Source organism: Mobula hypostoma, chromosome 18 (genome assembly GCF_963921235.1).
Source record: "Mobula hypostoma chromosome 18, sMobHyp1.1, whole genome shotgun sequence".
Taxonomy (NCBI): domain Eukaryota; kingdom Metazoa; phylum Chordata; class Chondrichthyes; order Myliobatiformes; family Myliobatidae; genus Mobula; species Mobula hypostoma.
In genome coordinates this window covers 32,613,612-32,636,689 of record NC_086114.1, presented here as the reverse complement: position 1 = coordinate 32,636,689, position 23,078 = coordinate 32,613,612, and the positions used below count along the sequence as shown (strand labels likewise).

The following is a 23,078-nucleotide window of genomic DNA, read 5'->3' as shown; positions in this document are numbered from 1 at the left end:
CGGGTAGATTGGTAAAAACAGGTTGGTGCTCGATCCCAAAATACGGAATTTGAAGAATGCCTACAAGATGGCTTTTTAGAGCAGCTTGTGGTGGAGACTGCTTTGGGAAAGGCAATTCTGGATTGGGTAATGTGCAATGAACCAGATTTGAGTAGGGAGCTTGGGATTAATGAACCCTAAGGAGGCAATAATCACAATATGATAGAGTTTACACTAGAGTTTGAGAGGGAGAGAAAAAGTCATATGTATCAGTATTACAGTGGAGGAAAGGGAATTACAGAGGCATGAGAGATGTGCTGGCCAAAAAATGATTGGAAAGGGATACTATTAGGAATGATGGCAAAACAGCAATGGCTGGAGTTTCTGGTGGCAATTCAGAACGCACAGGGAACATTCTAAAGAGAGGATGAGGCAACTATGGCTGACAAAGGAATTCAAAGACAGCATAAAAGCAGAAGGGTAGGAATATAACATAGCCAAAATTCCAGGGAAGTTTGATGATTGGGAAGCCTTTAAAAACCAACAGAAGGCAACTAAAAATGCCATAAGAAAAGATTAAGTATGATGGTAAGCTAGTCAATGGTATTAAAAAAGGATACCAAAAGATTTTCAGATATATAAAGAGTAAAAGAGAGGTGAGAGTGGATATCAGATCACTGGAAAAAACACTGGAGTGGTATTAATGGGGGACAAAGAAATGGTAGACAATTTTAATAAGTATTTTATGTCATGTTTCACTGTGGATGACAATAGCAGTATGCCAGAAATTTGAAAGCATCAGTGGGAAGATGTGAATGTAGTTGCTATTACTAAGGAGAAGGTGCTTGGGAAAACTGAAAAGATTGAAAGTAGATAAAACACCTGATAAAATATACTACACCCCGGGATTCTGAAACAGGTAACTGAAGAGATTCTAAAGGATTTAGCAGTGACCTTTCAAGAATGACTAGGTTCTGGAATGGTGAGGAGGAAAGGGATTAAACTTGAGGACTGGGAGTTGACAAAATTGTGGGGAGAGCATGATAAAAAAAAACAGAATGGGTCTATCTTCTTTGTACTAACAATAGATCACGTCATCAACGAGGAACCAATTGTATAGATGCTAATGTTTGAGCTCATTATTAAGAATGTGGTTTGGGGTACTTGGAAGCACCTAAAATAGGGCAGAGTCACCTTGCTTTCTAAAAGGGAAAATCTTCCCTGACAAATCTGCTGTAATTCTCTCATGAAGTAACAAGCAGGATAAATAAAGAAGAGTCAGTGGATGTTGTTTATTTGGATTTTCAGAGGGCCTTTGAGAGGGTCAGCAATTTTAAATTCCTTGGTGTTATCATTTCGAATGACCAGTTCTGGGCCCAGCATATCAGTGCAATTGCAAGGAAAGTGTGGCAGTGCATCTACTACCTAAGGAGTTTGCAAAGATTTGGCATAGGTTTTAAAACTTTGACAGACTTCTATAGATGTGTAGGCAGTGATGGGAATCTTATTTATTATTGTTATTTCTTTCTTTTTGTATTTGCACAGTTTGTTGTCGTTTGCACACTATTTGAATGCCCAAGTTGGTGCGGTCTTTCATTGATTCTATTATAGTTATTATTCTATTATGGATTTATTGAGTATGCCCGCAAGAAAATGAATTTCAGAGTTCTATATGGCAACATATACAAACTTTGATGATAAATTTACTTAGAACTTTGACAAGGTGACTCATGTGAGGTTCGTTAACAAAATAAGAGTTCATAGTATTACAAGAAAGAAGATTGACAGAAGATTACATGGACAGAAGATTGGCTAACTGGAAGGAGGTAACAAATGGGAATAAAAGTGGCCTTTTCTGGTTGGCCATCAGTGGCTAGTGATGTTCAGCAGAGGTAGGTGCTGGGACCATTTCTTTCAATGATATATGTCAATGATCTGGGTAACAAAATCGATGGTTTAGTGGCCAGGTTTGCATTTGATACGCAAATAGGTGGAGGGGCAGGTCGTGCTGAGGAATCAGGGAGTCTACAGAAGGACTTAGACAGATTGGGAAAATAGGCAATGAAGTGGCAGTTGGTATATATAGCAGGGGTATATATCCATGCACTTTGGTAGAAGGAATAAAGGCATAGACTATTTTCTAAATGGGGAGAAAATGCAAAAATCTGAGGTGCAGAGAAACTTGGGAGTCCTCACGCAGGATTCACTAAAGGTTAACCAGCAGGTTGAGTCAGTGGTGAGGAAGGTAAATGCACTGTTAGCATTAATTTCAAGAGGGCTTGAATATAAAAGCAAGGATGTAACGCTGAGGCTTTATAAGACATTGATCAGAACGTAATTAGAGTATTGTGAGCAATTTTGGGCCCCTTATCTAAAAAGAAGTGCTGGCATTGGAGAAAGTCCAGAGTAGGTTCATGAGGCCTGTTTGACAAATTTACTGGAGTTCTTTGAGGATATAATGAGCGCTGTGGATAGAAGGGAACAGATAGACATTATTTACTTGGATTTCCAGAAGGCATTTGATAAGATGCCACATAAAAAAATATTTATAAGATAAGGATGCATAGAGTTGAGGGTGATGTATTAGCATGGAAAGAGGAATGGTTAACTAATAGAAAGCAGAGAGTTGGGATACATGGGTATTATTGAGGTTGATAATTAGTGGTGGGCGGTGTGCTGCAGGGATCAGTGCTGGGCCCACAACTGTTCACGATATACATTAACAATCCGGAAGAGTGGACTGAGTGTAGTGTATTTAAGTTTGCTGATGACACTAAATTGAGTGGAAAAACAAATTGTGCAGAAAATATGGAGAGTCTGCAGAGAAATATAGATAGGTTAAGTGAGTGGGCAAGGGTCAGCAGATGGAGTACTACGTTGGTAAGTATGAAGTCATCCACTTTTGAAAGAAAAATGAAAGTGCAGATTATTATTTAAATGGTAAAAAAATTGCAGCTTGCTGCTGTGCAGAGGAACTTGGGAGTTCTTGTACATGAATCACAAAGGGTTGGTTTGCAGGTGCAGCAGGCTATCGAGAAGGCAAATGGAATGTTGGTCTTCATTGCTAAAGGGACTGAATTTAAGAGCAGGGAGGTCATGCTGCAACTGTACAGGGTACTGATGAAGCCGCACCTGGAGTACCGGGTGCAGTTCTGGTCTCCTTACTTGAAGAAGGATTTATGGGTTTTGAAAGCAGTGCACAGGAGGTTCACCAGGTTGACTCCAGAGATGAGGGGGTTAGACTATGAGGAGAGATTGAGTCGCCTGGGACTGTACTTGCTGGAATTCAGAAGAATGAGAGGAGATCTTATAGAAACATTTAAAATTATGGAAGGGATAGATAAGGTAGAGGCAGGAAAGTTGTTTCCACTGGTAGATGAGACTAGAACCAGGGGACATAGCCTCAAGATTTGGGGGAGTAGATTTAGGATGGCGATGAGGAGGAACTGCATTTCCCAGAGAGTGGTGAATTTGTGGAATTTTCTGCCCAATGAAGCAGTGGAGGCTGCCTCAGTAGATATATTTAAGATAAGGTTGGATAGATTTTTGCATTGTTGGGGAATTAAAGGTTATGGCGGAAAAGGCAGGTAGGCGCAAATGAGTCATGGCCAAATCAGCCATGATTTTATTAAAAGGCGGAGCAGGCTCAATGGGCCAGATGGCCTACTCCTGCTCCTATTTTTCATGTTCTTATGAGAATTATTCTGGGAATTAAAGGATTAACATATGAGGACAATACACTCTAGAGTATAGAAGAATGAGGGAGGATCTCATTGAAATATCAAATATTGAAAGACCTAGATAGAGTGGATGTGGAGAAGACGTTTCCAATAGTAGACGAGTCTAGGACCAGAAGGCACAGCTTCAGAGTAGAGTGATGCCCATTTAGAACAGAGATGAGGAGGAATTTCTTTAGCCAGAGGGTAGTGAATCTGTGGAATTTATTGCCGCAGATGGCTATGGAGGACAAGTCATTGGGTATATTTACTGAGGAGGTTGATGGGTTCTTGATTAGTCAGGGCTTCAAATGTTATGGGGAGAAGGCAGGAGAATAGGGTTGAGAGGGATAATAAATCAGCCATGATGGAATGACAGAGCAGATTCAACGAGCTGAACGGCCTAGTTCTGCTCCTATGTCATACCTTTATCTTTATCTGTATCTGTAAATTATCTGAAGTTTGACTATTTTCTTCCCACTAGACTGATTTTTTTAGGCGCTCACTATAACTAGGCTTTGCAGTTAACAATTTTGCACAACATTATTAGAAAACCCCTTACCTCATGGCCTTGATGGTTATTTGGCCATTTGGAGTGTCACAAGCTTTCACTGCATCATCCAAAGTCATGCCCATGGTACAGGTGTCACATATGTAAAGGATCTTATCCCTTGGTTGCAGGCTGCCTGCCAAACTGGCGGGTGAATTTGGCACAACCTCCAGCACATAGATACCTTGCCACTTGCTCCCTATTCCCCCTGTTAATTTCAAACCTGCAATGACAAGCATAAATTGCAATTAGACCAACGGCAAAGCTACTGTAGTGTCGCAGTTAGCGGAATGCTATTACAGTGCCAGCAACCCGCGTCCAATTGTGCTGCTGTCTATGAGAAGTTTGCATGTTCTCCTCATGATCGCATGGTTTTCTCCGGGTGCTTTGGTATCCTACCACATTTCAAAGACGGGTGGACTAGTAGGCTAACTGGTCACATGGGTGTAATTGGTCTCCATGGGCTCATTGGGATGGAATGTCCTGTTATCTTGCTGTGTCTCTAAAAATAAAATATAAATAGATTAGTGTTGCATTCACTGGAGCAGGGTAAGACTCTCTCTCTACTTATATTCGTTGTTCTTTCTTTCAGTCGTATGTGCTTTTGATACTATTCATTACAGTACTGTGGTGAGTGTATCGAGTGATTCTTGTGTATTTTCTGACTACTGAACAAAATTGACTGTGAAAACAGGGCCTATTCCTTACCCGGAGATGGCCTATAAATGCATCAATATGCACTTTATCTACTACCCTCATTTCAGTAATCTGTTTTCAAATGATTAGGCCTATTGCCTAGAGTCCATTCTCCTTTGCACTTCTAGCAGTGGACACGTAGCAAGTAGTGAGAGGCTGTAGTCTCCAAAGGGACCTTTGGTGACATACCCTGAGGCTCTTCACTAGGAATGTCCCGAGGGCCTTTAGCATTTGGTTAGAAATAAAAGGCATTTGAACAATTTGTAAATGTTGCCAATCTAGTAACTACTTAAAGAGGCAATTGATAACTATTTCAAAGAGATTTCTAAAAACTAAAATGATTAAATATGAACTAAATCCTATTAAACACTAATAATTAAAACAGTGAAATAAAGTAGCATGGATTCCCCTATACCTATTTCCATATGGTTGCTGACCCCAAGAAAGAGATTACCAGCTATACACCAGCTGGAGAGAAGCTCAGAGACCAGATAGGAAATCACCCCTTAATCAGCCTTCCAAACCCCATCCCCACAGCACAACAAATGCATCAACAACTTACCCCTTCTCATTGAGAGGTTCTGTGTTTCAGTAGACAGAAGTCTGAGATATATGGGAGAGCAAACGGTTGGTAGTCCCCTACTGCACCAAAGCAAAATTCAGCACATCTCTTCAAAGCATCTACACTATCTACTTCAATCAATTCTTGTAGTTGGGAGGTCCACATTCTAACCGCTCACTGGCTAAAGAACTTTTGCCCTGGAGTCTTCACTAAAAGTTATTATTAAACATCTAATTTCTACCTGTTGTGTTTTGATTTCCATCACAAGAGACTGAAACGTTTAGAATCCTGAGGGGCCTTGACAGACTGGGTGTGGGGAAGATACTTCATCCTGCAAGAGAATCTTTATCATCTGGAAACAAAGTCACTGCTGCAGAGGATTGTAAATCTACTCAGCTCCATCTTGGATACTAGCCTACAAAACACCCAGAGCATCTTCAAGGAACAGTGTCTCAGAAAGGCAGCATCCATTATTTAAGGACCCCTAGCAACCACGGTGTGCCCTTTTCTCACTGTTACCATCAGGGAGAAGGTACAGAAGCCTGAAGGCACACAATCAGCGATTCAGGAACAGCTTCTTCCCCTCTGCCATCCGATTCCTAAATGGACAATGAACCCATGAACACTATCTCACTTTTTTAATATGTATTATTCTGTTTTTGCACAATTTTTAATCTATTCAATATACATATACTGTAATTGATTTACTTATTTATTTCTTTTCTTCTATATTATGTACTGCATTCAACTGCTGCTGCTGCTGCTAAGTTAAATTTCACGACACATGTGGTGATGGTGATAATGATTCTGGTTCTGATCCTGATCCTGATAAAGATCAAAAAAATAAGGGTGAGCCCACTTAAGAGAGAAATTAGGTGATTCCCCCACCCCCACCTCTAAGCACTGTGTTTGCTGTTGGAGACCTCTCCTTCAAAGAACAATGGGGAAAAGATAAATATTTTTAAAGCAGAGGTACATAGATTCTTGATAAGAAAAGAATTGAAAAGATACCAGGAGTAGAAAGGAATGAGGAATTGAACTTAAAATCATCTCAATTATCGAATGATAGAGCAGGCACAAGGGCCCATTGGGTTACCTCTGCTCTTAATTTGTATGTTCATATGTTAGTGGAAGTACCTTATCCACATGTTCCAAATCAAACCCCTTTGTGAGGCCACACTTTCTGCCCTTGCAATTCCCAAGGGAAGATCCCCCAGGCTGTTCACTTTGCTGAAACCTCATCTCTGTTTGCAATGCTTCTGTGAGAGATCTGTGGTGAAAGTCTCCTTTTAAGGATCATTGTGCCTGATAGCACACTCTCAGGCAGGGGTTCCCAACCTGGAGTCTACGGATCCTTCAGTTAATGGTAAGACTCTGTGACATAAAAATGGTTGGGAACCTCCTGCTCAAGGGGAAGCTGCAGTCTTTGAACTTTACTGCCTTGTAGCTTACAATCTTGATCTGCTTGCAGTATTAAAAAGAAATCTCAGAACATAATCTTAAACCAATTCTAGGTCTCATTGCAGAAGGTCACTACATTTTGCCTTTAAGACCTTTATTGGAACAGGGTGGTAAATATGATTTAGGGCATTGCCATTCGGTTCACTCTTGCTGCTGCAGTTTAAGCTGGGCCACAATGCATCATAAATGTAATTTTTAGTGACATCTATGGATGATTAGTCAATAAATCTGCCAAGGCTCTATTACCATCAGCATTCCTGAATTGCATCCAGTTTGAAGAGTAGCTTTGATGTTGCTCTACATTGAGAAAAATGTTGACACCCTTCAGCATTTTAGCACAGGCTGGAGTTATAATAAAGAATATTTCATCATGTTAGCAAATCACATGGCTCTCATGAAACGTTCTTTATTACCGCTATTATCGTAGATGATAGCTAATTTATCAACATTTTGATTTGTTAACTGAGAGTGGCATCAGAGCTTTCATATTTAACATACTTTTGAGCATAGCAAGCAGACACAGGGGCAGGTTAATAGCTGATAAAATTGGGCAACCACCTTCTACTTTGATTGAATAAATACAATATCAGGTTTGAATATATTTGGCCTCAGTGTAAAGGAGCTGTGGGTGAAATATTTCTGCTTCATGGTTTTAATTGCCAAAGGAGAATACTTCTGGATAGTCTCACAGATAATTTCATGAAAATTAGCACTACTTGGAAGCACCTTCACATGCAATAATGTCAATGGTCCAAATATAAAGTCCATGAATATCTCTCTATAAGATAGCACAGGATCATGACTGCATGTTCACTCTGGGTAATCATATATGATGGTGGTATCTCTTCCAGGTATCTATTAACATCAACTTTGCTTCATTTCAGTGGGATACCCATAATAATGCAGTAGCACATATAGCCATGATTTCATAACACATGTGCAATCTTCAATGCCAACTCAAAACCAAATCAATGCAGAGACCGCTGGCAGGGTCAGAGGGAATATTCCATCTTGGTTAAATAATAGGCTTTTTGGCTATTTATTTTTGAAGAGCATCCAGCTTTCTAACAACACTTGCTGGCTGCTAAAAAAGTAGGCCTGAACCCTCTGGTTGGAGGTAATCAAAACCCATCCCAATCTAATGACTTCGTCTTCTCTACATAAACACAAGAGACACTATAGATGCTGGAAATCCAATGTAAGACAATATGCTTTATGAATTCAGCAGGTCAGAATAAAAAGTCAGCGTTTTGGGCTGAGACCCTTCCTCTGTATACAACCACCCTAATTGTGCCCAGCATTATGGGGAATGGCCTAACCCCTCAAACTTAATTATGCCCACTCATCACGTAAAGGAATCATCGGGACCCAGTTCTTCATTTCTTTAAACTGAAAGAAAAATATGAAACTTGGAAAATAAATAAGGAATTGACATAAATATACAACATCCAGCATGAACATTGTGCAAAAGAACTCTGTTGGCATAAATCTTTGATCATTAATCCACATGGGGAATGTCAACACTTGTCAAAGTTTCCAAGAGTTTCAATTGCTGTTACTCTAAAAAAAAATAGAATTAAATAGTAGTCTTGTAATTACAAGGCATTGTTTCTGAATGCCCTACTAAAACAGTGACCTGTAAAACAAGTCTCTTTGGAATAGGATTCTTAAAAGTGCTGAATTTTCTGGTACCTAAAACTAATTAGTATTTATGGGAACTTTCCAGAAAGACTTTTCCACCGCCTAGTCACCTATTTTTCAAGAAAACAGCATAAGTTTGGGTAAGAAGCAATGGCCTGCAGCTGAATGGAGCAATTGGAAGCTGGAACCACTTCAGTTACATAACACTAGTCCAAAGTCTCTTGGGCAAATGGTGCAGCACGTACCTAACTGTCCATTTGGGCCTTTCTGCAGGATGATGTCAGGAATCTTTTCCAAAGGTGGCACTGGAAGCAGGTTCTGGGCCGCTCGCCCTACCATCAGGGTAAGTTTGATGGGAGCAGCCCGTAGCAAGTTAATGGCATTCTCATGTGAGATATTTGTGACGTCAAAGCCGTTTACCTACATAACAATGGAAAAGATAACTTAAAGTATCGTTTTTAGTTCAAATTTCTTCTCTACTACACATGATGCCAATAGTTTAACGGTCCTTTCCTCTTGTCAAATGTTTTATAGCAGTGCAGCACTTCGTTTGACCTGCAATGTAGCATTAGCTTTGACAATATTCTGAATAAAAGCCCAAGTCAACAGCAATTTATCAACCATAGATTCAATAAATTTTAGACAATTAGAATGAATGGGTAAATTCATGGCAGAATCACGAAAAACTTGGAAAATATTCACCCCTGTAGGAGATACAGAAAGCCATTAGGTCCTTGCAGAGGTATGCTGGCTTTCCTTGTTAACAGGTGAGTACAACCAGCACTCTGTATTTTTGGGAATAGTGACAAAGGACAGACTACTCCTCCAGGGTTTAGCTATGATGAAATGGCAGATCAGACTTGATGGGCTGAATGACCGATTTTTGCTCCTGTCTCTTAATCGTTTTATGATCTTCAATTGACAATAAGCCACAATTGTCATTTGATAAAGTTTATTAGAAATTAATGGGGTTGGTCAATATCCAAATAACGCTGAGGAAAGTGCAAAGGTATCTCAAGGTCGTATTTGGTGACATATACAGTACATACTTTCATTATAAACATATTTTGAACTTTGAGATTCTCCAGGATGTTGCTTGGAATGGAACATTTTGGGAGGCGAGGCTGGAGAAAGTGGGGCTGTTTTCCCTGGAGTGGAGGAAGCTAATGGGAACATGACTGAGATATATACACTTAAGAGGAGTATAGATAGAGTAGACTGCAAGACCGCACTGTCCAAATAAGATGTGATAAAACTAGAGGACATAGATTTAGAGTAACAGATTTAGAAGGGATGTGAGGGGGACCTTTTTCACCCAGAGAGTGTGAGTACCTGGAGTACCATTGCCTTGGAGAGCGATGGAACCAGAGTTGTTAAGAGTATTTAAATAGGTCTAGATAAGCACTTGAATCACTTAGCCCTGGCTGGCTATGGGACAAATGTTGGAAAATGGGATTAATATGGATGTGTGCCCACCTGTCGGCATGGACAAGGTGAGTCGAGTGCCCTGCGTCTATGCTGCATGACTTGAAGAAGGAGCATTACATAAATGTTAATAGAATGAAATGATGTACAAAGGGACCCAAGTGCCATTGTACACCAGCCAAGCAAAGCAAACATACAAAGCAGCTAACAAGATCAATGGTATGTTGGTTTTCAGTAGAAGAGAATACCTTGTTGCAGTAATACAAGGTATATGTGAGACTACACAGAGTATATCCATACCCAAGGAGGAACATATTTCCTCAGAGGGAGTGCTGTGAAGCTTCATCAGCTTCACAGAGTAGTCTTGAAGGACTGAAAGACCCACTTCCTTTATACTTCTATGTCGTGTCAACTTGATGATGGAAAGGCTTGAAAGTCCAATTCCCCTGTCTTGGAGCCTGATTACAGGGTGAATCATTCTTATGGATAGGTGTTTGAAAGCAGCTGAGGCTAGGATGAATAGAATGACTGCAAGAAATAAACTAACGTAATGTTAATGTGGCTGAAGCCAGCGACACTTCGGAGCCTGAGCACTTTTACCAACAACTGCCTCCTAATCGGCTTCTGACGTAACAGATGGGGGTGGGTGGATTGAGATGTTTAAAGACATCAGCATTCGATTGAAAGAGGTCCAAGGGGAATTTTCAGCCATTGAACTGAGTCACTATTGGGTAAATATAATAAATTCGCAAGGATTATTGATCCATTTTTTATTACTTTCTGCACTGCACTTTAGTGTATAAATGAGTCAGATGGCAGACTAATGAAGAGACAGGGGAATATTGCACAATTCTTTTCTGCACAGTGACAGGCTGTAATAGAGAAGCAAACATCCCTTTAATAGTTATTAGCTCTGCTACACTCTACATATTACTGAGGAATTTATAGATTTTATATAACGATTTCCCAAAGGAGTTTCCCAAGGATCTGTGAATGACCAGAGATTGATTACAAAAAGTGTCAGAACGTTATTCATTCAGGTGTCATTGGGATCATTCGCTGTGGACTCAATAGTCATGTTGCCAGATTAAGAACCCCCAGCAGTACATAGAAAGAGACAACAAGTTTTCTCAGTCCAGTGCCAGATTAGGGTAGAGCCATGGTGTATTTTGTGACACTCTGTCCTCTCTGACAGACTGTAATCCTCCAGGTGTCAAGACACACTGCGTTCTGTCCAATCACCAGTACTCCATTATACATTGTACCTGATCCAAGCCCCAGCCTCTGAAACTCTGAACCCTATCTAAACCAGTATGAGCCCCACACTGTCTGACCCTCTCACACACTGTACTCAGTCCAAACCCCATCCTCTCACAAGTTTTATCCTGTCTTCTTACTCTTCAGAATGGCAGGCAGCGACTAGTGGGGTACCGCAAGGCTCGGTGCTGGAACGGCAGCTATTTACAATATACATTAATGATTTAGATGAAGGGATTAAAAGTAACATTAGCAAATTTGCAGATGACACAAAGCTGGGTGGCAGTGTGAAATGTGAGGAGGATGTTATGAGAATGCAGGGTGACTTGGACAGGCTGGGTGAGTGGGCAGATGCATGGCAAATGCAGTTTAATGTGGATAAATGTGAGGTTATCCACTTTGGTGGCAAGAACAGGAAGGCAGATTACTATCTGAATGGTGTCAAGTTAGGAAAAGGGGAAGTACAACGAGATCTAAGTATCCTTGTTCATCAGTCACTGAAAGTAGGCATGCAGGTACAGCAGGCAGTAAAGAAAGCTAATGGCATGTTGGCCTTCATAACAAGGGGAGTTGAGTACAGGAGCAAAGAGGTCCTTCTGCAGTTGTACAGGGCCCTGGTGAGACCACACCTGGAGTATTGTGTATAGTTTTGGTCTCCAAATTTGAGGAAGGACATTCTAGCTATTGAGGGAGTGCAACGTAGGTTCACGAGGTTAATTCCCGGGATGGCGGGACTGTCATATGTTGAAAGATTGGAGCAACTGGGCTTGTATACACTGGAATTTAGAAGGATGAGAGGGGATCTGATTGAAACATGTAAGATTATTAAGGGATTGGACACACTAGAGGCAGGAAACATGTTCCTGATGTTGGGGGAATCCAGAACCAGAGGCCACAGTTTAAGAATAAGGGGTAGACCATTTAGAACAGAGTTGAGGAAAAACTTTTTCACACAGAGGGTTGTGGTTCTGTGGAATGCTCTGCCTCAGAAGGCAGTGGAGGCCAATTCCCTGGATTCTTTCAAGAAAGAGTTAGATAGAGCTCTTAAAGATACCGGAGTGAAGGGATATGGGGAGAAGGCTGGAAAGGGGTACTGATTGTGGATGATCAGCCATGATCACTGTGAATGGCAGTGCTGGCTCGAAGGGCTGAATGGCTTACTCCTGCACCTATTGTCTATTGTCTTCCTTGACAATGCAACCCTACCCTCAAACACGCCATGCTCTGATTTGACCTATCTCCCCAACACTGTCACAAAATGTACCCCACACTAGCTTCCATGGTTCAATGCTCTGTACCATCCTTCCATCCAGAGTGAATTTACTCCCTTCTTGTCCCTTCTACCACCCTTGACCTGTCCATATTCTCCCTGCCTGATGACCCTCCCCTGATTGTGCCCTTGGTCCACTGCATGTGTGTCCCCTTCAAACCTTCTCCTTCCCTTGCCATGCCTCTTCTCATTGCTTTGTTGCTACTTCCCTAATTTCTCACTGCAATATTCCCACTACTTAGCCAATAAATTGTTCCCCTGTTCTGTGTTGATTATTTCCCATCATTCCTCAATCCGCATACTTGAGATCATTGGGAAATGCACTATGAAAGTTAATTAGCTCTTACACTCCTCTCTACGCCAATGGAAGTAAATCCAGCCTCTGTAAATACTATAAATTCAGGTGGAATGATCCATCTGTACTCTCCTGAGACAACAAATCCTGTCATGGGGAACTTTGAAGAATGAAAAGGGATTTAATCTTTAGGCTAGAATACATGCAATCCTGGGTGAGACAGAAAATTTAGATATAAAATTGGCTTGGAGTTAGAAGGTAGAGGGTGGTAGTCATTGGTAGCTTTTCAGATTGGAGACCTGCAATCAGTGATGTGATCAGTTGGCTCTTTTTGTATTCATCATTTATAGTAACGATTGGGAAGAAAATATAGGTGGCAGGTTTGCAGATGACTCCAAAATTGGCAATATTCTGGACACTGAAGAAAGTTGTCTAAAGTTACAACAGGATATACACCCCAATTTCCAGAAAAGTTGGGATATTTTCCAAAATGCAATAAAAACAAAAATCTATGATATGTTAATTCACGTGAACCCTTATTTAACTGACAAAAGTACAAAGAAAAGATTTTCAATAGTTTTACTGACCAACTTAATTGTATTTTGTAAACATACACAAATTTAGAATTTGATGGCTGCAACACACTCAACAAAAGTTGGGACAGAGGCATGTTTACCATTGTGTTACATCACCTTTCCTTTTAATAACACTTTTTAATCGTTTTGGTACTGAGGATACTAATTGTAGTAGATTTGCAATTGGAAATTTTGTCCATTCTTGCTTGATATAAGACTTCAGCTGCTCAACAGTCCGTGGTCTCCATTGTCTGATTCTCCTCTTCATGATGCACCACACATTTTCAATAGGAGATAGATCTGGACTGGCAGCAGGCCAGTCAAGCACAGGCACTCTGTGTCTACAAAGCTACGCTGTTGTAGCCCGTGCAGAATGTGGTCTGGCATTGTCCTGCTGAAATAAGCATGGACGTCCTGGGAAGGGACGTCGCCTTGGTGGCAACATATGTCTAAAATCCTAATATACGCCTCAGTGTCAATGGTACCTTCACATACATGCAACTCACTCATGCCGTGGGCATTGATGCACCCCCATACCATCACAGATGCTGGCTTTTGCACCTTTTGCTGATAACAATCTGGATGGTTGTTTTCATCTTTGGCATGGAGAACTTGACGCCCGTTTTTCCGAAAACTAGCTGAAATGTGGACTCATCTGACCACAGCACACGGTTCCACAGTCTTTCGGTCCATCTGAGATGAGTTCGGGCCCAGAGAACTCGCTGGCGTTTCTGCATAGAGTTGATGTATGGCTTCTTCCTTGCGTAATACAGTTTCAAGTTGCATTTCTGGATGCAGCGACGGACTGTGTTGAGTGACAACGGTTTTCCGAGGTACTCCCGAGCCCACGTGGCTATAATTGTCACAGTAGCATGACGGTTTCTTAGGCAGTGCCGCCTGAGGGCTCGAAGATCACGCGCATTCAACAGTGGTTTCCGATCTTGCCCTTTACACACTCAGATGTCTCTGAATTCTCTGAATCTTTTCACAATATTATGTACTGTAGATGTTGAAAGACCTAAATTCTCTGCAATCTTGCGTTGAGAAATGTTCCTTTTGAACTGACTAACAATTCTCTCATGAATTTTGGCACAAAGGGGTGAGCCACGACCCATCCTTGCTTGCAAAGACTGAGCCTTTGATGGATGCTACTTTTATACCCAGTCATGATACCTCACCTGCTACCAATTAGCCTGCTTAATGTGGAGTCTTCCAAACCGGTGTTACTTAAATATTCTGTGCACTTTTTAATCTTATTTTAACTCTGTCCCAACTTTTGTTGAGTGTGTTGCAGCCATCAAATTCTAAATTTGTGTATACTTACAAAATACAATTAAGTTGGTCAGTGAAACTATTGTTAATCTTTTCTTTGTACTTTTGTCAGTTAAATAAAGGTTCACGTGAATTAACATATCACAGATTTTTGTTTTTATTGTATTTTGGAAAATATCCCAACTTTTCTGGAAATGGGGTTTGTAGATCAATTAGGAAAGTGGGCAAAAGAATGGCTGATAGAATTTAACCGAGTGCAAAGTGATGTATTCTGGGAAGTTAGACTAATCAGACAGTGAATGACAGTGCTCTGGGGACAGTTACTGAACAGCAAGGACTTAGGGTGCAAATTTATGGAACACTGGGAGTGCCGATGTTGGGAGACAAGTTGGTAAAGAAGGTGTAAGGTATACGTGTTTTTATTAACTGAGGCATTGAGTTTAGGAGTTCAGACATCATACTACATTCAAATTAATTTTTGGTTAGACCATACTTGGAGTATTTTGTACATTTCTGGACACCACATTAAGGAGGATGTGCTTAGGCTAGAGAGAGATTCAAGATTCAAGATTCACTGAAATATTTCCTGTACTGGATGGCTTGAGTTGTAAGGTAAGTTTGGAGAGGTTGGGACTGTTTTTCCTGGAGTGAAGGACACTGAGGGGTGACCTTATGGAGGTTAATAAAATCACGCAGTATAGATAGGGTAGATTGTCACAGTCCTTTTTTCTGGACAGGGAAGTCTAAAACTGAAGGGCATAGAATTAAGATGAAAGGGGAAGGATTTAAAGGGGATTTGAGGGATAGGGTTTCATGCAGAAGATGGTGGATATATTGAACAAGAAGGCAGAGGAAATGGTAGGGACCAGTATAATTACAATATTTAAAATACATTTAGACAGGTACATGTATAGGAAATGTTCAGAAAGGTATAGGCCAAATGCAGAGAAATGGGATTAGCACAGATAGGCATGTTGGTTGACATGAATGAGCTGAATTGAAAGGCCTGTTTCTGTTCTGTGTCAGTAAAAGAGCAGAAGTGGAATGGAGGCATTTGTGGAACTTGGTGTGTTTGCCAATCTTGACCTAATGACAGGGCACCCGAAACATGACAGTCAATGTGACAGGTAAAGACCAGCCAATATATAAACCAATGTTACCGTTATGAGTCTGTCTCCTGCTCTGAGTCTGCCGTCAGCCTTGGCGGGGTTGTCCAGCACCTCACGGATGTAATAGCAGTTGTCCAGTTTACTACGCACCATGGTGAAGCCCAAGCTTCCCTTCTTATTTTTCTTCAGGGTTACGTACATCTCATATTCCCGAATTATGGGCTAAAGAAAGGAATCAGTGAGTGATAGTGACAATGAATCAAAGCTGCATTTGCTCCCTCTGTCCAATTATACACACCGAGCTATGGTGCAGCTCCAAGAGAATTTTGGGATATCCACATCTGACTGTGTAAGCCACCTTGTGTGGACGTGACACGCCAACTCAATTACTTTCCATTCTCAGCTCTGTCTTTGTGAGAACATGTGAAGCTCAATTCATGCATCAACTTAATTCCAAATGATGAGTGTGTGGCACTGAATCTCCTCACCCATGTCAAGACTGTTGCTCCTATTGTGTGTTGTGTGTAATCTCTTGACCTTCTCCAATTTCCACTCCTCCACCCTGGTGACCATAGTAGCACCTAGCTGGGCTAGAGTGTGTGGAATTTCCCTTCCAGGTCTCCTGGATCTACATCTCTCTCTATTCAGAAGCTCCTCAAAACCAATTTATTCTAGTCTCTCATTATGGAGCTCAATGTGAAGTTTGCTGATGCTCTATGCAGCACCTTGGGCATGAGCAGGTTCAAGCATTAGGCTCAGTTGTTAGAAGGTCACATCTTCTTTGGACCAATCTGTGAACTAATCCAAGTAGAGCGAATATGGATCTTACCACTACATGGAGTGGGAGCTTCTAAAAAGTCAACTGAATCATCTAAAAGGGCATTTCCTCTTCTGGGCCATTGTCAAATCTTGTTCTATAACACTCCTATGAACCAGGCAACATTGAAGGCTCTATCTAAATGGAAGCAGTTACTGTTGCGAATAAATGCAAATGAAGGATGCAAATAAAGTCATTTCAGTAGACTCTTCAATGTCAGTTCAACTGTGTGTTACCATGCCCGGCTGTCTCAAATGATCCTCTGACCATCAGGACTACCACGTGGTTACGCAACAGGGCAAGCAATAGTGTATTGTTGCATATCTCCAACAACCTGTGTTCCCTATTGACACCCAGCACTGCACTGATGTTCTCCCTATAGCCACCTAGGTTTCAGGACGGTGCTCCAGTTTCCTCCCACAAAGAAACGCCGGTTAGTAAGCTAACTGGTGGATGTACAGTATCATGTGGCGGTAATGCACCATTAAGCTGGATGCCAACCGCCGTAAAACAAGATACAGTACAGTATCTTGACCCCAGTGTTTTGGTGAATGGTGGGGAAAAAGATGAACCAGTCGCAATTACATCAGGGTTGGCCACTACAGGGAAAAGTTAACTGGGGACAGTTTTCATTGTTAGCACGGGGGGGGGGGGGGGTAATGAACCAGGCTGGGTGGATGTTGCTTGTTCATTATTCCTTTTATTCTACTAACTTCTTGTGTTTCCAGTTCAGACCCGATATTTGTGGTTACTTTCTTCCATGTGTGAATCTGTGGAATTTATTGCCTTAAACTGCCGTGAAGGTCAAGTCATTGGGTACATTTAAACTAGTTGTGAATCTCCTCTAACTTGTTAGGTGCTCTGTGATACAAAGAAATGCAAGGTGCATCACTTTCCTGCCTCATTATTGGCAATAAGATGCAAATCCTGTCCTGATCTACTGCAGGAGCTTTATAGGGTGCAGGGTAGAAGTAAGGGAAACATCAATGCCATCTGCTATTATCATGCACTGTAATTTGAGGGCTGTCAGTAGAGCTACTAGGACTTGATGTTTCAATCCCTATGGTAAGTCGGCACGCAGAAAATCATTAATCACATGGATATCTTCCCAATGAAGGCTTGTATCAGAGAATTATTATATCACAACTGGATGACATTTGGCCCATCTAATCTATGGTGTCCATCAGTAGAGCAATCTCAGCAGATCTGTTCCTGACTTTATCTCCCACAGACCTGCCAATAATCCTCTCTCAAGTACCTACCTAACTCAGTTTTGATGGCACTGATTAATTCTGTATCCACCAGTCAATTCCAAGTAGTAACTACCTTCTGGATGAAATGCTTTTCCCGCATTTATGATCCTGAATATCTTGATTAAGTTTCTTCTCAACATTCTTTGCTCTAAGCTTGGAGTTTAACTCTGGAGCCATTCCAGCAAATAGTTGCTGCACCCTCTTTTGAAAAAACTTCTCTTCCCTGCAGTGTTGCAGCTGGCATGGAATACAATGCAACACCCAGAAATAACAAGAGAGAAAAGTATGTGGTTCTCCAAGGACTGAATATGTTGGAATTGCATGAGGACAGCCTCAACCAATCAGACTCTGACTGCCATAGACCTTTGCAACACACACAAAATGCTGGAGGAACTCAGCAAGCCACACAGCATCTATGGAAAAATGTATGGTCGATGCTTCAGGCTGAAACCCTTCGGCAGGACTGGAGAAAAGAAGCTGAGGCGTAGATTTGAAAGGTGTGGCGAGGGGAGAGAGAAACGCCAGGCAATAAGTGAAACTTGGAGGGGGAGGGATGAAGCAAAGAGCTAGGAAATTGATTGGTGAAAGAGGCAGAAGTCTATGGAAGAAAGAAAAGGAGGGGGGGGGAGGAGCACCAGAGGGAGGCGATGGGCAGGCAAGGAGATAACATGAGAAAGGGACAAGAGGATAGGAAATAGTGAAGTCGGGGGGGGGTGGGGAGGCATTACTGGAAGTCTGAGAAATTGATGTTCATTCCATTAGGTTGGAGGCTACTCAAACAGAATATAAAGTGTTGTTCCTCTAACCTGAGCGTGGCCACCTTGTCCCGACTGTGCAGGAGGCCATGGATGGCCTGATGGCCTGCTGAGTTCCTCCAGCATTTTGTGTGTGCTGCTTGGGTTTCCAGCATCTGCAGATTTTCTCTTGTTTGTGACATAGACCTTTACTTAGCATTCATTTTGAGAGGACTAAAATATAAAATCATGCTGAGGCTTTATAAGGTATTGAAGGCACTTGAAGTATTGTGAGTAGTTTGGGGCCTCTTATCTAAGAAAGGGTGTGCTGACATTGGAGAGGGTTCAGAGGAGATTCATGAGAATGAATCCACAAATGAAAGGACTAAGTGAGGATTTGATGGCTCTGGGCCTGTACCCACTGAGTTTAGAACAATGAGGTGAGTTCTCAATTAATCCTATCGAATATTGAAAGGGTATGGAGAGGATGTTTCCTATACTGGGGGAGTTCAGGACCAGAGGGCACAGACTCAGAATAGAAGGATGTCCCTTAAGAACTAGAGATGAGGAGAAATTTCTTTATCCAGAAGGTGGTGTATCGATGGAATTTATTGCCTCAAACTGCTGTGAAGGCCAAGTCTGGTGGTTTATAGGTTCTTGATTAGTAAGGGCATCAAAGGTTATGGAAAGAAGGCAGGATAATGGGGTCGAGAGGGATAATAATTCAGCCATGATTGAATGGTGGTTCTACTCCTATGTTTTTTGGTCTTAGTCAGCTGATTTTAATAGGAGTGGCACAATACAAGTTTGGTGCCCTGGATCAGGAAAGGAAAGAATCCAGTAGAGTTCCTGACCCTGATCTTTACCCTCCAAACTGTGTGTGCATATACAATTTAATCTGATCCTCCTGTGTTACGGTGTTGCACAGGTTTGAATATCTCATTCCCACTCTCTGTTTATCTCGTAACGAGAGGGTTAACTGGAAAATGTACAGCAGAGTAACCAAAGAAACAAACTATAGATCAGCCAGGAAGGGTTATTACATAAAACAAATTAGGAAAGGCTTTGCATAAATAGTCAGGTATGATGTGAAATAATTAATATCTGAGAACAGTGGAATGGAGGGTTCCAAACTGCTCTCCAGACTCCATCCCTACCACAAAATGAACTCAGAGCAAAAAGACAAACAGTGAAATAATTAGGAAGGTGACTATTACAGCAGGGAAATGTTGCTGGTACTGAACTCTAAAACAATATCTATTCCAGTCACAATGGAAACAAAGTGATCATGTAGTCAATTTAATATAAATTTAATTCATTTCAATCATAACAAAGTGAATTATGAATGGTCACCATATTTTCATGGAAAATGGCTCCTCATTAATTCCATTATGATACACTTCTGAAGTTAGCATTTAATTTCTTGAAAACATCATGATTGTTTTTTTTTATTTGTATAATGCTTTGAGACCTAAGAGGAAGTTTTGCTCACATAGTGCGGTGGCTTTGAACAACACAACTTGCCCTTGTCCTACATGAGAGAACCTTCCTAGTGCTGATCATTAAGCCCCTTCAGTAAAGCACGAGAGGGTTTAGAAGGACATCTATTGTCTTGAAAAGCTATGTGCAAGTCAAGACCTTATCAGCAACTAATCCCATGCAATCAGTTACCATAGCTGCCACTCACCTCTGTCGGTCTCCAACCTAGATCTGTTTTCCACTTGGGTACCACAGAGTGTTCTAATAGTTTGAAGTCATATTATTAGCAAGAGTGGACATTTGGGTACCTCTAATGAAATCTTACGATAGACAGCTGAATTAGATAAGCTTTAAGGACTCATGTCCTACTTACTAAATTTTCACTGGGCAAACTTGCAGGCACCAAGTTGCTGCTCAATATTTTAACATGACACTAACAACTAGTTGAGCTTAAGATCCCCAGACCCAGAGCTTAACATCACAGGGCACAGTGATTTGTTTTTAAAAAAATGGCACATCTTATGAGCAATTTAAAAACCTTTAAGACCCAAAAATATCTCTATTTCCCTCATACTAGGCTGAGCACAGTAAGCAGTTTTGGTTTCTCTCTCAGATTTCCAGCATCTGCAGAATTTTGCTTGCTTATCTCCTGTTTAATTCAGCCGCAGAGAGTTCTGTGCAGTGAATCTGTTGTCCAAAATACCTATATTTCCCACACTGTACAACTGACTCAGGGGTTATACAACAGTTCTGCAGCAAGTCTTCACAATGCTGTCACTTCTAAACTTCAGATTTTGCATGTGTTCTGCTCACTGTTGGTGTCACTGGCAGTCAAATCACATCATATTGTTGGTAACCCAGCTTTTCCTTAATGTGGTGCTGAACTGATAGCACCTGAGGCAAAGTTAGATCTGCACACTTACACCCTGTAATCCCTCTCCTTCTGGTAGCATTACACAACTCTTTACCAAAGTTATACAGAATTTATAAAAAAATATTTCATTGATCTGCTTAGGTCAAAGTTTCGATCACCTTCTGTGTTAATTACTTTATTTCTTTACAAATGGGATCGCTCTATTGTTACATGAAGCCATTCTCCACTGAGCATTCAGACATAATTCCAGTAATACTGACATTACAAAGACTGAGCATTAACTCATATAATTTTAGCTTTTAAATCTTTTGAGAACATTTGTATCATGTCTGGTACAAGTGTTCAGTGCATTATTATCAAGTCTAGTCCATTCATTCCTGATGCAAAGGCTTTCAGAGACGCTAGTACACAAGCAGCAAGTGAGCTATAACGTGGTGAACAGTGTAAAACTTCTATTGTTTTACAGAACCACCTCATGCCACACTTACTAAATTTGGATCTTCGTCATCATCATCTTCATTCCTCTCTCCTGCTTCCACTTCAGAATCTAACTCCTCGACGTCTTCCCACTCCACTTTATCACTCGTGTCTTTCTCTGTTACTCCTGATATCTCAGTGGAAGGCACCAAGACACGAAGTTTTGGGATAGAGGCATTGGGTGATTGGCTGTCTGGACTGTCACATAATGAGGAGGCTGAGGTCGAACTAATGGTCAGGTACTCTTCATCTACTGGTGTAGGCGACGATACTTCAGGCTTGCAGAAATAGTCTGGCAACCTGGGATCTCTTTCACCAGTCACGCTGTATTGGAAGCTGTGAATTATAATGATATGTCATTCAGGGTGTGAAACTCTGCAATGCTGAAGACCTAACAAAATTGGAAGAACAGCTTTTCATTGAGATTGTGTGTTATCAAGTGTGAGATTTCATTTAAATTAAGTATTTGAAGTGATTACAAGACCAACAAAAACTCATTTTGAAAATTAAGTTTATTTATGCATCTTGTTCAATGAAGTGAGAGGTAGTTAGAAAAAACACAAGAATTAGAACCTTTGCAGATAAAACCGTCAATTACTTATAACATCAGTCATTCACATTGTTAGATAGGGCACAGATTAAGGCAGGTGCAAAAGCCAGTTCCTTTGCTAATGCTCTGTGTCTCTGTTTCAATTTAAACAAGGAATTATTCCATAATATTAACAATGATATTTTCATTGCCTGCAAGACTGACAAGTAATATTAAATACACAAGCCCCCGGTAGCATTTAGTGCTGTCAGATATCCAATGGGAATTGTCTGAATCCTCATCAACTTTAAGTTTCCACTTGCAATGTTTTTGCTAAAATCTACATGGTACTGTAATTGAAGTGAGGTACAGTATTTGTGTTTCTTACCCAACACACCCCCTCTGAAACACCCATACGGTTGTCCTTCAGGTGGAATGGCCCCTGAAAGGTTCTGTTGGAACTAAAATGATGCTTTGGATGCAAGTTCATAGGAAAGAAAATCAGGTCCCTTCTTCCCTCATTTATACTTGATACAATTCGTATTCCTGTCTAATATTCAATATGGGTGGTACTGGTGTGGTGGAAGCTCTGGACATAACCCAGTGGTCAAATGATCAAAACCAGCTCTCCTATTTGTATTGTTATCAGTGAACAATTCTCCATTAGGGTGACATAGTAGAACTGCTCTGTTACAGCTCCAGTGACCCTGGCTCAATTCAAACTCAAAACTTTCCTCCAGGTGCTCTCGTTTCCCCCCACATCCCAAAGATGTACAGGTTGTTAGGTTAATTGGCCATTGTAAATTCCCTCTGGTGTGGAGAGTGGTAAAATCGGAAGAGATCAGGAGAATGTGAGGAGAGTGAAATGGGATGAATATAGGATTAGTGCAGACGTGTGTGTCATGGTCAGTGTGGATCTGATGTGCTGGTGAATCCCTGCTCCATTGCTGTATAACTCATTGAGGGTGGTGACAAAATATTAAGCAGATGTCTACAGGAAACGATCCACAGAGAAAAGACTTGACATCAATTCCCACAGTGGAAAGCTTTTTAAATCTTCAGTAATTGAAGTAAAAGTTTTGCCCAACACTCAAAGAAGATAGAACT

General features: G+C 41.1%; 1 protein-coding gene across 1 annotated transcript in view; it reads right to left on the bottom strand.

Moving 5' to 3' along the window:
* LOC134358441 (tyrosine-protein phosphatase non-receptor type 13-like) overlaps positions 1 to 23,078 on the bottom strand; it is a 426,694-nt gene that overhangs the window by 112,923 nt on the left and 290,693 nt on the right. The window contains exons 30-33 of the mRNA XM_063070670.1: positions 21,454 to 21,778; positions 15,860 to 16,030; positions 8,851 to 9,025; positions 4,258 to 4,468 (exon numbers count right to left, since the gene is read on the bottom strand). Coding sequence (XP_062926740.1) covers positions 4,258 to 4,468; positions 8,851 to 9,025; positions 15,860 to 16,030; positions 21,454 to 21,778 — 882 coding nt within the window. The remainder of the gene's footprint in view (positions 1 to 4,257; positions 4,469 to 8,850; positions 9,026 to 15,859; positions 16,031 to 21,453; positions 21,779 to 23,078) is intronic.